This window comes from Egretta garzetta, unplaced genomic scaffold (assembly GCF_000687185.1).
Source record: "Egretta garzetta isolate BGI_Z169 unplaced genomic scaffold, ASM68718v1 scaffold455, whole genome shotgun sequence".
In the NCBI taxonomy this organism is placed as follows: domain Eukaryota; kingdom Metazoa; phylum Chordata; class Aves; order Pelecaniformes; family Ardeidae; genus Egretta; species Egretta garzetta.
In genome coordinates this window covers 337,856-350,257 of record NW_009259597.1, presented here as the reverse complement: position 1 = coordinate 350,257, position 12,402 = coordinate 337,856, and the positions used below count along the sequence as shown (strand labels likewise).

Genomic DNA, 12,402 nt, shown 5'->3' with positions numbered 1-12,402 from the left:
CAACGTTGCTTGAGAATTACACCAAAGTGAAACTAGGAACATGTAATATCATTAAAGTGAGTCAGTCCTGAAATCGATAGAGTATAGGTTAGGTTCACTGCACAATTGTGGTAAATGGCTTCGGTATCAGACATCTCAACCTGTGGCAGCACTCCTCTGAAAGTGGTCTGAGATGAGCAGATGGAAAATTTCTCTATACTGTCAGGACAGCTCGTTACTTATTGAATGTTGCCCCCGGTCGGTGCAGATGAATCCAAGGGCACATTTGCATACTGTTGTTAATCTGAGAAAGAAAATATGTTTTGCCAAGACTGAAGAAAAGCAGATGTTTTAGACATGAGGAAAGAAAGGCTACAAATAATACTGCAAAGAAAGGTAAAAGTATATTACAAAAAGATAGATTTAATTTGCATAATGTCTGCACAGTAATTGTGCGAGGAAAAATTGTGTAAGAGAAGTTCCAGGTCTCCCCTTTGGGGGAATTTTGGCCAGGCTTTTTATATGGGTTTTGTGTGCTTTGTGGACCACAAAAGACTATTCCTGTCTGCTTTTGTGAAATACTTGCGCTGGAATTCTTTGTTGCTAAGAGTGGGTTCATTGCTTGTGTCTTGAACCTGAAAAAAGTTTGGGTATTCAAAAACTTGCATATTCAAACTGCGCTTTCAAATCTTTCATTTACTGCCTCACCTTCAAACCTCTGTATCTTGTATCGTTAGATCATTACATCTACGATATTTAAAGAAAGAATAAAAATAAATGTTTTTACTACTATCCCCATTCAGATTTCTTAGAATGGGTGACAGACCTTACATTCACTGCACTAAGAATCTTGGTTAATGATCTTGACTACCTTCCTTTGGACTTCAGATACTCTTTATCTGAATATCTTGAGATAAATGGAAGTAAATGGACGTATAAAGAATAAATTATTAATATATTGATCAAACATTTGTTGACGAATAGCATATCCTATAATCTATTAATTTATTTGCCACATGTTTTCTGTTATATTTAACTTGATTTCTCGTTGGAATAAAAAAGGAAAATCTGAAGTTAAAAGCCAGGGATATTTCCTGTTCTCAACAAACTTCCAAAATAATTTAGGATTGGAAAATTATTCTTCCTGTGTCTGTCCATTTTTGCTAATTATTTTCCAGTTTCTGTGTTGTTTCTCTTGGTTACGTTGGACATCTTGTCTTCTCTACCTTTGTTCCTCTTTCTTCTACATTTAATTGTTTGGGTTTGTTTGGGTTTTTTTTTAGTTTTCAGATTTTTTTTTTTCATGTAGGTGATCTGTGTAATTAACTCTAGATAGATTCTTAAATTCAGGTTAATCATGTTATGTAATGTATTAGTTACTTTAGTTCATGTTGCATTTTCTGTGATTTGGCCTGTTTCTTCCCCCATCTTCAATGAGCATTACTCCTCAGTTAGGCTAAGGGCAGGTATTCAGAGGTTTCTGAATTCGACGTTACCCATTGTTTTGCAATAGAGGAAAGGCAGCAGTGGCCTGGGCGTACAGGAGGAGACAGGCGTGGCGGGGATCAACCAGCCCTCGGATACCGGAAGTCCCAGCACCCGATCTTTGCACTGCATCCTGTAGCCCTGAGTTAGTTACACATCTCCCACAGTGGCACATGAAGCAAATAGAAAATTCTGAAGATGACAAATGCCAATTCACGGAGGAATGAAAAGGATACCACATTTTATGCTTAGAAATTAAGACCTTTACCCAGGTAGAAGACAACGCAGGTTAGTTTTGGCTTAGCCTGGAGAGATTTGAATTCACCTCTCCTGTGTTCTGAAGACTGAAATTGCTTCCACATCTGGATGGTTGCATCTGAAGCAGAGTATGAAAGTGACAGCATAACTCTAGCCAAGTGTGATGAAGATGAGTTTTCTAACACTCATTTTTTATTTACAGACTTAATAAAATGCATAAGGAGGTTTGTACCTTGAAGCAGGCAACAGAATGCTCTTATGGTTAGTTTTGAAAAGTGTCATCTGGAAAAGAAAGACAATTGATGCTATCACCAGCTGCTGAGGGGAAAAAGAAGCTTAATTGTACTTCAGTTGAAGCTTAAAGTACTTAAATAACATTCCCAGAAGCGTGATGATGCACTTTTTTGTAACACTAGGTGGTCTGAGAACGGCTGTTCCTTGTTTTTTGCTTTGGGAGTTCAAAAAGCAGAGAAAGAGGAAGATCTTGTTAGAAAGCTTCAGGTTTGGTCAATTGAGGAGTTCTCAGAAACACTAAATATGTAGAACATTGGCAGCAAGATATGTGGGAGTAAGAAAAACCTTTCATGTAGAAACAAGAGAGCCAGTATCCAGTATTTATGCTGCTGCTATCATGCACTTAAGAGTTGGTTTTCTTTGTCAATAGAGAGTGTAACTATTGGTTATAACTCTGAGTATTACAAATTTCATATGAAACAATCCAAATAGGATTAATTTCTAAGACTAGCATATATTGGCTAAAAGATGCAGTATTCATAGACTTCTGGTCCCATATATATGGGTGTAATATATCTTATTACAAACTAACATACTTGCTCTGGACAGTTTGTGTTAAAACGCATGCTGCATTCTCCAGAAGATGATGCTAGTTTCTCAGTTTACCTTTTCAGATTTCAAAGTCTTCATAGTCTGACACCAGCTGATACAGTCACTGTCTGTTCTGAATCATGCAAAACACGGAATGCAAAAATAGCTTTCAGCAGTGGCATGTAAAGCAGGGTTTTCCATATCAAGGTCAGAGAATCCCTGGTGTTTGCAAGCATGGTGGGAAGGAACTAGACGAGGTTTAAACATTGCTAACATGACACTGAAAAAGCACTTCAACATGATTATCCAGGAAAATGTTCCAATCAATAGTGTTTCTTTTTTAATTTTTTAGATTTATTTATCTTTCGGAGAAAATATAAATATGTTTGTTCTATAAAATTTGCCCAGGTACAACGCTGGGAAACTTGGTTTAATTTACTTGTCTTTAAAGCTTATTAATTGCTACTGGAAAGTAAGGATTACCAGATGTTTATATCTATATATCCATCACACAATAATTTTAAGGTTTTTCCACAGCTGAAAGAAATAGCTAGAACATAGGGTTTGTGGAGCTTTTTTATCGTGTTTTGTTCTGATTAATCTGAAATCCTGAGCAACTGATGCATATGAACTGCCTGTTCTTATGACTTGTTCTTTATATATTCATCCTTTGGGTATGTGGACATTTCCATGCTTTAAGAAATGTTGTGTTACACAGAATTCGTGATGGGGCTCTTCATCTTGATGAATGCCACATTTAGTGTATTTTTTATTTTATCTTCTCCAGACTGATGCCATGGCATCATCAGGCCTGTTCTTCAAAGATGGCAAAAAACGCATCGATTACATCTTGGTCTACAAAAAGTCAAGTCCACAGGTAGAAAAAAGAAGCACGTTTGAGAAGAATTTGAGAGCAGAAGGGCTGATGTTAGAACGAGAGGTGAGTCTTGTAGATTCCATGGTATAAAAAAAGTCTTGGTAATACTGTCATACTTTATTGGATTTATAAATGATTCCTGACAGTCTTACAAGCTTTTCCAGTCAGGCTTTGTTTAATGCTATTAAATCAATAATAAAGATTGTTTGACAGTGTGTGTTAAATATGTTTTGGGGATGCATGCCTGTATGCATATGCACACACGTGTATCCCCCCCAAAGTATAATCACTTTTAAATTGGAGCAGGTGTAGTGCAGTATAGAGGGAAAACTTCCAGCCCCTTATGCTTGTAAAACAGAAGACGCTTCAGTAACTCATGTTGTTGCTTTTTTATATCACCTCTATGTATTTCAGCAGAATACATAATACTAAATGTTTTGAAAGGGGAAAAGATTTTTCAATGTCATGTTGATATATCTCTGGTTTACATGGCTTAATCTTCATTGGGTTCTTTGAGCTAGACTAGTTAACAATATAAGTACTGTTCAAGCTTTGGAATTTTCTTGAATACGTTTTAAAAAAAAGGCTTGTTTTTCTTACAGTATTTAAAATTAAAATAACGTTTTATGCAGAGTGCAAAGTTTCACTGTCAAATCCCTCCTTCCTTTTTAAATACTGAAACTTTTAAATAGTGAAAAACTTTGAGTATTAGAAGGGATATTTTTTTTTTTTTAGTTGCATGGGTGTAATTTAGTCATGTTGACTCAGATCTGTTACAGTTTGTTTTTCCAGAATTCCAAGTTAATATCTCTTCAAGGCTCCTAATAAAGTTGCTGGTACGGTAGAGATTAATTAATGTTTGTGTCTAGGTGCTCATAATCAATCCTCCAAATAAATATTAAAAACAAGGTGTTCTTTGCATCGTCAAAAAATAAATTAAGGGGAATCTCAGTTTTCCTTGTATTTCATTTTTTTCCTTCCCTGCTGTGCAATAGTGGATTGTGGTTGGATATTGAGGAATCTTCAGCTTCCTTCTGTGAAGTGATTGGCAAATGCCTTTATTTGTCCATCTAGAACCATTTCACAGGCATATTAAGTCATTGCTGTTGTGATATCAGTAATGACAGTATTAATATAAAAAAGAAGGATTCAAAGCCCGAAAAAACAGCCTTGGATTTTTGGTGTTCCATGAATTACTTATAAAACAGGCATATATTGAGCCTATCCTGAAGTAAGCTGCTATACCTCATGTGCCTTTCACCCTGATTTATGCTTTTCAACTCAGTAGAATTAGCTTGCATGTTCTGTCTTAAAGCAATGAGCTTTTAACTGTTTTAAAGCCCTTGCAAGTTCTAGCTGACAATGTAGCATGTTGAATAATCATACATGACTGACCTGATAGTAGTTTAAAATTTGTTTTTAAAGCTTTTAAAAATTGTTTGGAGCCTAGTAGAAAAAATTATTGGATTTGGGGATATTTATTGAAATCGGAACAAGCTCAGCTAGAGTCAATTCGGACATATTGATGCTTCAGAAAAAATATGGTTTTATAAAATCATCGTTCTAGATATCAGCTGGCTTAAATTGTCTTCCAGTAGTATTTTTTTATCCACATCCTTTGAGAAAAAGAAAATCCTAGAAGTAGTATTATTGAACTGTGATATGATTTTCTTGAGCTGTGCTATGACTTTATGGAACGGGTAGGTAGAATTGTGAACATCTTAAATTTTATTTTACTTACCAAACCTTGCTTTATTTGAGTTTTTGGAAGACTTGAATCAGGCTCAACACTATCAAAGTATTTACTTATAAAAACTCAGGCAATCTTTGAAGAAGAGGCCTGATGATGCTGACATCAGTCTGGAGAAGATAAAATAAAAATAGCAGAATTTGACACTGAAGAATGCTTATAGGAAGGTGAATGCCATAGAGGTTTGAATTATTAATATATATTTGTTACTGCTCTTTACAGCCAGCTGTGACAAACAGTGATATCATGTTTGTTAAAATTCACTGTCCATGGGAGACATTGTGCAAATACGCAGAAAGAATGAACATCAGGATGCCTTTCAGGTATTGTGGAAAATATTTTAAGAAACTTGTAATTTAGTGTTTAATATTAAAAGTTCATTACTTACCTTAAGGCTAAAATGCAGTCTCTGCTGCATCGTGGCCGGGCACGCTTATATTTAATTTAGTGATGTGATAGGGAGAGAGGAGAGGAGAAGCAAATAATAGGCACTGTTCTTCTCACATTTACCTGTGGTACTTGTTTTCAAACTTACCTTCCAAGACAAATTGAGCATATGTCTTTAGAAAACACTGTTATCAGTTCACATGCAGTTTTGGATGTCCTTGGCAGAGTTTCGGATATTCTCCATCTGAGCTCAAGTATTCTCTATGATTTTAGGGTATTTCTGAAGTCTTACCCAAAGGCAAGTGAAATGACAGAAATAGCTGGTGTCTTCTGTGTCTCCAATATAACACATATTGGCATACTTTGAATAAAATGAGATACCTTTATTTCTCACTCCTCTGGCTTTCCTTTGTCAGAAAAACAAACTGAACGGAGTTCTGTGTCTGTGTGCTAAATAAATCCTATCATGTGTTTTTGAAATAAATATTTGTTATTTATTTGAAGGATGAGTTAATATCTCCTGCAATGGTACAGAAGTTTTTGAAAGGAGAAAATGTCCCTTTTCAAATCAATTAATAATGTTCTTCCTGAGAGAGAAGAGCATGTAGTGTGCTGTAAACCTCATTGGGAGTTAAAGTGGTAACCAGATGCCAAAGCTGTGTGACTCAGGGAAAATACCCTTACAGCACTCCTTTCTCACTTGAGTTGCCAAGTGCTCTATCTTTCACGTCCCTGCTGATTTCAGCTATCACACTGTGGCTCTCTTGCGTTGGTCCTAAGCCAGAAACCGTCATCATGAAACATCCTTTGCTCAAAACCCGCTTCAAATAGTCAGTTCTATACTGTTTCCGCATCCTCCCATTAAGACTTCAAAGTCCTTTTCATAAACAAAAATGTTTTTGGTAACAGTAATCTTCCATATGTTTGAGAATATTATTGTAGAGCCGTTTGAGCTTCTCTAATTTGAATAATACTTGTCAACATTTTAAATATAGAAGCATTTGCATATGTGTACACAGGCACATAAACAATCTAAATTCCCATTCAAAATTAGTTCTGTCTTGGTTTTGATGTTTGAAGTCAGAAAATTAAGTTAGGATTTAGCAATAGTTTGAATTCTTCATCATTTTAGTAACTTCACAGAGCAGTAATGCTCTTCAGAAAAAAAAAAAAAAACCACTGACTTTTGCAATACTACTTTATGTGGAAGGCATTCAAAGACATGTTTGTTTATTATATTATTAACTGACATGTAAATATATTCTCTTTTTTGTTTGTTTTGGGGTATTTTTCTTCCACCCAAAGCATCTGATCCATGTTTCTTTGTTTCTGGGCTGTTCCTTTAGCTTTCTTTTATCCTACTCAGTTCAGTACACCAAAAGTACATAAAATGCTAAATTTTGCTGCTTCACCTTGTTGGCAGTTTTGCTGTAGAATGAAATGCATTTGTTTATTAAGAAAAAAGCCCATTGTCCCCGTCTAGCTCCGTAATAGAGCTGTGAGAAATAGTAAATTGATCACCATTTCTTTTTTCTTTAAAAAGACTTTAATAGGAATTTAAATGAAATTGCAATCTAAAACTTGTGTGAATATTTCAAATAGGCACTCTCTTTAATTTCTGTACTTTTTAAAAAATAAAAGTGACCACAGTTTTATTGTGAACACAAAGTGGACGTAGCAGAATAGAACAAAGGTCTGTTTTGCTCTGCCAGAAATCAGTCAAAAGTGTCCAGTACAGAAGCCAAGCAAATCTAGGGCAGTGTTTCATGAAGCCTTTTCTCTTTCCAGAAGGCTGTGGTTTAGGGACTTTCTGAGGCAAAGTTCAGGGCTTCATCTTTGCTTATATTTGCCCCCGATGGCTTTTCATGCATGCAAAAATAGCCATCTGCACTTCCGTAACAACACCCTGTGACCACGCATTTTGTAATTTAATTACATGTTCTGTCAAAAGCACTTTTGTTTATTTTAAGTATTGAGCTTGCTTATTTAAATCAAACTTACCTTAACCGGATGGTTTTCCTGAGGTAACTATTTTCTCCATTCACTGGACAGAGGAAGCTCAAGCCATCCAGTTCTCCCACAATTACAATGAACTAGAGTGGTTCCCACACAGGAAGTTTTAGGTAGTCCTGCAAGGAGTGAGGAGCTGGGCTCAATGATCCTTGTGGGTCTCTTCCAACTTGAGATGGTCTGTGATGCTAAGAACAGATTATCAGTGGCTTCTGACAGTACGTTTTTAATACATAATCAAAGACGAGAGCTAACCTTCCCTGCAGTACTTTAATGCAGGACACCCTTATTCTCTTGCACAGTGTTGCAAAATTTTGGCTTTTGGTTATCGTGACTAAAATATACCATATGTCAGTATCATATATGAATAACACCTGAAGAATTATACTTTTTAGGTTCATTTTGCTCAGTCCAGGAATCCAAACAAAATCAATAGACTTGTGTTACACAGGTTAAGAAGTATTTCTCTCTGTTGCTGAAAAGTAAAAATGCTTTTTTCTGACCCAAGGGACCACCCAGCATCCTAGAACTGTTTTAGCATGGTATTATACCTAAATGTGTTGGCAGATATATAGTATACATCATATACGTAATATAGGTGGAATCTCAGTGTTTCAATTACAAAAGGAAATAGTTCTAGCATTTCAAAAGACTCTGTGGTAATCCCTGTTGTCTTGTGTATGGTTTCAAACAGAATTTATGTTTGCACCAAAGTTAGATCATGACTGAATTACACTTTTTTAACAATTTACAGGTATTTTTGTTAAGTGTTTGGTCTGTCAGTAGAAATGAAGCTCTGTTATATGTTTCTGAAACTCAGACAAAAGGTTAATTTTATCTGTGTCTACAAGTATCTCTTGTGACACATAATTATTATTGCGTGTAATGAATAAATTAGTTGTGTCTGTAGCTCACCTGGACTCCATCTGTGCAAAACAGCTAAGTGTAATTAAAGGGAATGAAGGAAAGATTTTGTTAAAAAATGTCATTAAATCCTTTAATCATTTTTCATTGCTTCATTTACAATTCTGCCTAGTATTACCAAGTGTCAGGCTGCCAACAGCCTGCAGATTGGTAGATAGGCAGTTTTCCAATGGCCACCTATTTTCTAGGCAACATTTTCTTCCCAGTCCTTTTAATGTATTCATTTCATTGACTTTAATGTAAGTAATGTACTTTAATCAATCTCAAATACTGTGCAGATGGGCAGTTGCAGATCTTGTTAACTATGTATGGTTCTATGCTAAGAAGTGAGGGAGAAGTATCCAGAGTGAAAGTACCATTTTTATGTGTGTTAGAAGGGGAGGGGGAATTGAAGTGAAATGATTTCTTGAAATAAAGTTTCCATGAAATAAAAGCTAAGAAAGACCACATCAAACAAATACAAGCGTGACACCATTGAACCCTGTCTGATGGGTGTCTTATTAATTAATTATTGATTAACTATTACGATTATTAGCCACAAATCTAAAATTTAATTTTGACTCGGGAACAAATTTTGAACTTGAAAATATGTGAAATTACAGCATTTTAATGACTTACTCTGTTTCAGTTGCCTTTTTAAAGTGTTGTTCACCTTTCTGCCTATGAAAATGCATGTTTTAAAATGTCCGGTGTTCTTTTGTAATGCATGATGTCCTTTTCAGCTGTCTCCTACTTGATTATTCTCAGCTGATTTTTGCTGTTCTTTCAGGAAAAAATGTTATTACACTGACTGGAGGAGCAAAACCATGGGCAGGTTGGTGGGTGATGTGTAGCTTCTAATTTTGTCAGATAGTCACCCTGCTAAAGAAAATCCATTTGCAGTTGTAAATTTATCCAGGAATCTTGGAAAATGAGATTATTTTCCTGAAAACTCAAAATATGTTAGCTCAAAGTGTTAAAATATTCATCTGTAACAAGATGCAGTACTTCAAAGCTTTGCCAGTTCTCGCTTTAGAAATGCAAAAGTGTTTATGCCATAAAAAAAAAAAAAAGGCCTTATCCTGGCAACAAAGATTTAATACTGGAGCCGTCTCCACAGTTGTGTCTCCTGTTACCAAGGCATATTTCTTTAGCGTGAAAGATATTTTCCGGTATATGTCTTAGATTCTGGTAGTCAGCTATTTCCTTAGACATGCAAACGTAACTTCTTCAAGTGTGTCCTGGTGATCAGGACTAAATCAACGCCACACACCAAAGGCTGTTTTGAATTTTTATGTGAGAGCTGACAGAATAACTTGTACACTGCAGTGAAAGCTGTTTAAGTCTCCGGGAGGCTTGTCGCTGCTTCTGTCAGCCCTGAGAAGAGTACAAGAGGACACAGCAGTGGGCGAAAGGAGCCTGGGGGATCTGGGGAGCGAGAATGGGGGACACGGTGAGCTGTAATCACTCCCCATTGCTCTAGTCAGACGTAACAATGTCTTGTAAATCCTAATTACCTACGGAGAAGATATGAAAATTTTTACATGAGGGAAATCTCCTGAAACAGTTTTCTATCACAGGTTTTCTCGAGATGGATCTTGAGATGAGATTGCATTTGATTTAGGTTCTCCTGTTGTTCCTTTAGATGATGAAGAGCTCTCATTATTTCTCAGGAACAATTTAAGTAGTCTCATGATAGCAGTTTGCAAGATGATCAGCTAACAAAAATAGTCAAAGCACTGTTGAATGTTAAAGTGAGAAAGCTTTAAATACATAAGCATATGAAACATATTGAAATAAAACAATCTGTAACATAAATTTACAACTGCATTTTTCCTCTTCCCAGTCATTCACATGCTTGCTCCATTTTAGCGTGCATTATGAAAAATGTAAGTCATGTTCTTTCTAACGCAAAGGCAAAATCAACAAGCTTTACTGCAAAATTGTCTCATTTCATCTGTAATCTCTCTGGTGAGTCCTAGATATTAAATAAATTTATTTTCTTTATTTAGAAGGACGGATGTCTGAAACATGCGATTTAAGTTGCACGGTACCTGTGAACCAAGTAATAAACAATTTTCATGCCAGATTGATCTTTCATTTGAGACAAATGTTTTTACTTGTGAGAATTTGGGGATGAATATTTTTCTGAGTAGTTTCTCTGCCACTTTATACAATCCAATGCACAAAGGAATAGTGTGAAGAAGCAGCAGCAGCTATCTCTCAAAATGAAAGCTAACTCTAAAATTTGTCATACACGTGTCACCATTTTAACTTCTACTACTGTCACTGATGCTTTGCATCTCACAACTTCCCAAACTTAACTGCTTCCCTGTAATTTATCAGATCTCTCATTAATATTTCTAAATTATTAAGTGGAGTTTACAAGAGCTACAATAAAGAACTATGTTAAAATCTTTGTATATCAAAGGCAAAATTTCAAGGCTGTAGAGTTTCTATAATTTAAAAATGTGAGGTAACACTAGTATATTAGACCCTGCTGTGGCATGTACACTTCTTTGAATTTGTTGACATGGTTATACAGTAGATGTATATATCTATAAATGTCCTTTAAAAGTCTGCAAAAGATTATTAGGAGCGTGAATGAAAGGACAGAAGATAAACGTAATGCTTACTGGTATACTATCATTCTTATATCTGGTAGCTATGTGATGTCTCTCTATTTCTTTATTTACGTACCTTAAAAAAAACCCACTTTAATATTATGTTTAATCCTATGAAGCTTGAATTCTATTCATAGGGCAACACTACAGAAATAATTTTATCATGCTCCTTAAGAAAAATATTTGAAAAGCCTTCAACAAATCTTTTCAAAGGAAAGGAAGTTGGTAGAAGTGGGACATGCGAGTAGATACTGTAGGTATCAAACATTGTCTGAACTCTCAGATTTAAGACTGAATGATCTAATGAATCAGTCTTGTATCTGCTTTATCAGACACACTGATTTCATGCTGGTTAAGAATGACATTGAGGAAAAGAAAATTGAAAGACAGTTGCCTTAGTATGCAGCTTCACTCTGCTCACTGAAATGTTGAAATAAATTTATACTTCTCAGGATAGAGGACCAAAAATTACTTTGTTTAGCAACTGAGCTGCAATAAGCCTGCTTTGCAAAAGGACTTCTAAAATCTCTTGGACTTCAATCTGCACACTGAAGTGAAATTGTTAATATCATTCCATTGAACAAATGTAGTATATTTTTTTTCCTTTTTTTGGTGACGATTGAGTCCATATATCGAATCTGTCATCAATAACATGTTTCCCATTACCAAATGTAGTACCATGCTCAGTAATGTGGTGGCATATGGTTGACAATTCTGGCCACAGTCTTGTATATTTTTGTCAGTATATGAGGCACAAACAGCGAGCAAAATACTGGGTGGTGATTGCTGTCTAAAACACCTAACATAACTGAATTAAGCAACTGCCACTGGTCATCTTGTTCCATGATTCTGATCAGATAATTCCAAATTCACCTATACTTTGTTTCTTTGCATTGCAGTCTGCTGAGTAAACATAATCTGCAAGGATTTTTGGACTAAACTAGTCCTGCAAAAGAGAACAACCAACCAACTAAAATGTAACAGTACAGTTGAGCATGAGAGTTGAGCAAAGCTGGAATTTCAGGCATCTTCATAAAATATTAAGTTTTATATCTAGGAATAAAATATATATGTGTTTCAGAATAATATCGCATAGTCCAAGGTACGTAAAGTTACAGTAGCACTAGCTGGAGTGGTTTCAATAAGAGCGCACGTGAAGTGCTGCCCACGTCTTTGCAGCTGGGACATTTTTGATCTCATTGCATGAACTCCTGCCCTCATGAGTGACTTCACCAGATCAGCTCTGTCTGCTTTTACTCTTATTAGATAGACTATGCTGGATAGATTAAGTCAAGAATCCATTT

At 35.7% G+C, this 12,402-nt stretch overlaps 1 protein-coding gene across 3 annotated transcripts in view; it reads left to right on the top strand.

Annotated features, from left to right (window-relative positions):
• LOC104125703 (anoctamin-3) overlaps nt 1-12,402 on the top strand; it is a 214,281-nt gene that overhangs the window by 146,204 nt on the left and 55,675 nt on the right. For 2 of the 3 annotated variants that reach the window (XM_035893721.1, XM_035893723.1), the window contains 3 exons: nt 3,335-3,487; nt 5,397-5,497; nt 9,265-9,309. In XM_035893721.1, the coding sequence (XP_035749614.1) occupies nt 3,335-3,487; nt 5,397-5,497; nt 9,265-9,309 (299 nt within the window). The remainder of the gene's footprint in view (nt 1-3,334; nt 3,488-5,396; nt 5,498-9,264; nt 9,310-12,402) is intronic. The other variant, XM_035893722.1, reaches the window with a different exon arrangement.